At 37.9% G+C, this 2,812-nt stretch overlaps 1 protein-coding gene across 1 annotated transcript; it reads left to right on the top strand.

The window, feature by feature from the left end:
• Window positions 1-72: 72 nt before the first annotated feature.
• On the top strand, window positions 73-2,606 carry LOC125039069 (calpain-9-like; the record flags this gene model as incomplete). Its single annotated transcript, XM_047632787.1, has 3 exons — window positions 73-265; window positions 893-948; window positions 1,294-2,606. Coding segments are annotated over 3 exons (276 nt in total), but the record flags the coding sequence as incomplete, so codon positions are not given.
• Between the last annotated feature and the right edge of the window lie 206 nt (window positions 2,607-2,812).

Genomic DNA, 2,812 nt, shown 5'->3' with positions numbered 1-2,812 from the left:
TCTAAATCCCCCCCCCCCCCCTCACCCTCCAAGACGGCGCACGCACTTCACCCTCCTTATCTCCCCCTGCAGACGGCCTTCCTCAAGTTCGACCGCAGTCACGGCGGCAAGACCTCCTCCTACCACCTCCGGCCGGCGCTGTGGGAGGCGGGGGTGACGGTGTCTAACAAAGTCCTCGAGTGCCTGGTCCTCCGCTTCGGCAAAAACAGGGTGCTGACCTCGGAGGCCTTCCTCATGGCACTCGTCCGCTTGCACCTGGCGCATGGTAAGTGGCTGTGAGAGTCGCCGCCGCTGTTAAGGTCTTTGGTCTTCGGTCGAGTTGGTCTTGGCTGGTGTTACGTGGCTGTTAGTGTTAGTATTATCGCCGTCGGTAATAGAGCTGTTACTAATGATTGTTTTCCATATTTTATCGGTGTTATTATCATTGATTTCATTATCATTTTCATTGCCTTCATCACCATCATTTATGTCATTATTTTCATTGTCATCATCACCATTGTCATCACCACGACCGCAGTCATCATAATCATCACCATCATTAATATTAACATCCCATCTACTTAATTTGTGCGATTTCCAAAGTCAGAATATTTTTTAACGATAGACTTTTATCATAAATATCATAATAAATAAACAAATACAATAACGGGACAAATTCGTACATTTTGAGCATTTAAATGACCATAATGCGCCTTGGAGAAAATTTAATGTAAGACACGCTGTAGTAAATTCACAGATTTTCATTAAAAAAAAGTATCACTGAGAACGCAAGCTGAAATCTTGATAAAAAAGTGTTCACTTTGAACTTCTTAATTAACCTAATGAGCGTGGATGAAAGCTTAGGGAAATGTACGCGAAGTTACAGACTTCATTTTTCACTTCTTTTTTTCAGAACGTTATCACAGCATAGACACGAAAATGAAGGGAAATCCACTCTCTTTAGAAGAGGTAATGTTTTTCTTTGCTTTTATGTTGTTGTTTTTGTTTTTGTCTGAATGTCTGCCTTTCTTTGTTATTAATAGTTCTTTTTGTAATTTTATTTTCCTGTCATTTGTTTTTTTATGTTTGTTTATTTTTTCTCCTTTTTGTCTTTCTCTCTCTCTCTCTCTCTCTCTCCTTTTCCCTCTTCCCTCTCCGTCTCCCTCCCTTCCCTCCATTTATTTATCTATTTATTTATTTATTTATTTATCTATCATATTTATTTCAATATCAGCCTTTCATTTGGACGAAAAATCTCTCACTACGTTATTGTTACCATTAGATTAATATATATATTTTTATCTCTCTCCGCAGATGATCCTAATGACAATATACTCGTGATGAATGACGTCGTGATAGGTCCTACGTCACCAGTCGGAGAGGAACGTTTTCTGACGCAACGGTGACGCATTGGTGACGTATTAGTGACGTGCTGTGCGTCTTGGGCGATGTACGCTTTATCAGTCTGCGATGTGTATTTATATTATGAGTCTGGGATGTACACGTGTACTATCCGGTTGTGATGTACATCCGTGGTATCAGTCAGCAATGTACGGTCATGCGTTGACGATGTTAGTCTGTGATGTACACCGATTATATCATTTTGCGATGTACGTCCTTGATGTCAGTCTGAGATGTACAGTACACCCAGATTGTCTGTCTAGGATCTACACCCATATCATCAGTCTGGGATGTACACTCGTGGTATCAGTCTGTGATGTACACCCATATTATAATTCTGGGATGTACACTCATGATATCTATCTGCGGTGTACACCCTTCGATAGATTCAGTGCGTTTCTGCTTGACAAACCGCTGTTAATCGATACATTTCTGGTCGCTGTACATTTACCCTGTCATATGTACATTGCCAGCGGTGTACATCTTCCTGAAACCAAGTGAAAAGAGTTACTGCACGTCACTGTTCGACGTCGACTGCCAATCGTCGACGAGTTTGAGTTATAAAAGGAACGTGATAGCGATAAAATGTGCAATTCTGAAAATGGATGAAAATTAATGACGAGAAAAAAAACTTCAACTCAAGTGGTGAACAGTGACAGCAAAGGACGCAAAAGTTAAATCACTGGCTAAAGAAATTAATTACTTACACTAATTTGGAAATAAGCAACGCACCTGGCAGTGCAGTTCCTTACTCCTGTACGACAACCTCACCCCCGCGTATTGTCTACTAAAGCTGCAATATCGAAATATTCCCAAAAAACAACATAAAAAAAAACTGTCTATCCTCTTAACCTGTGAAAAATAAGCAGTGTAAACAACAGTGAAACTTTACCAAAAGACAAATTACAGAAAAGAGCAGAAAACAAGAAAACAGTGGCTTTGCCCTTGACCAAAACACAAAGGAAGAAAAAAAAAACGTGTATAAGATTTTTCCTGTGTGCTACAAGTTCGCAGTGTCTAAGTAGAGAAGGCTGTTAACACGAGAGCCACAGAGAGGGCCTCCAGAACCTCGAGCTTAAAGTGAAGTGACGCAACAAAGATGACACTGAACATTTTGGTAAAAAAAAAAATCTTTTTGTCTTGAGATTTTTCGGATTGTATTTTTAGTGTTGTTTTATTGCTGTTATTGTTATTATTATTATTATTATCATTATTAATATTATTTTTATTATTATTATTATTATTATTATTATTATTATTATTATTATAATAATTATTGTTATTGTTATAACTATTATTACTATCATTATCATTGATTATTATAAGTGTTTGAATTGAAAAAAAAGTTAGATCATGAACAGTGATAAAAAAAAACAAATAACATTGAAAAACAATATGCAACAAAAACACCGCTCAACTGTTTTTGTTTTCA

The sequence above is a fragment of the Penaeus chinensis genome, chromosome 26, assembly GCF_019202785.1.
Source record: "Penaeus chinensis breed Huanghai No. 1 chromosome 26, ASM1920278v2, whole genome shotgun sequence".
Lineage (NCBI taxonomy): Eukaryota > Metazoa > Arthropoda > Malacostraca > Decapoda > Penaeidae > Penaeus > Penaeus chinensis.
Note: the sequence above shows the minus strand (reverse complement) of the source record. Positions and strands in the feature narration are given on the sequence as shown.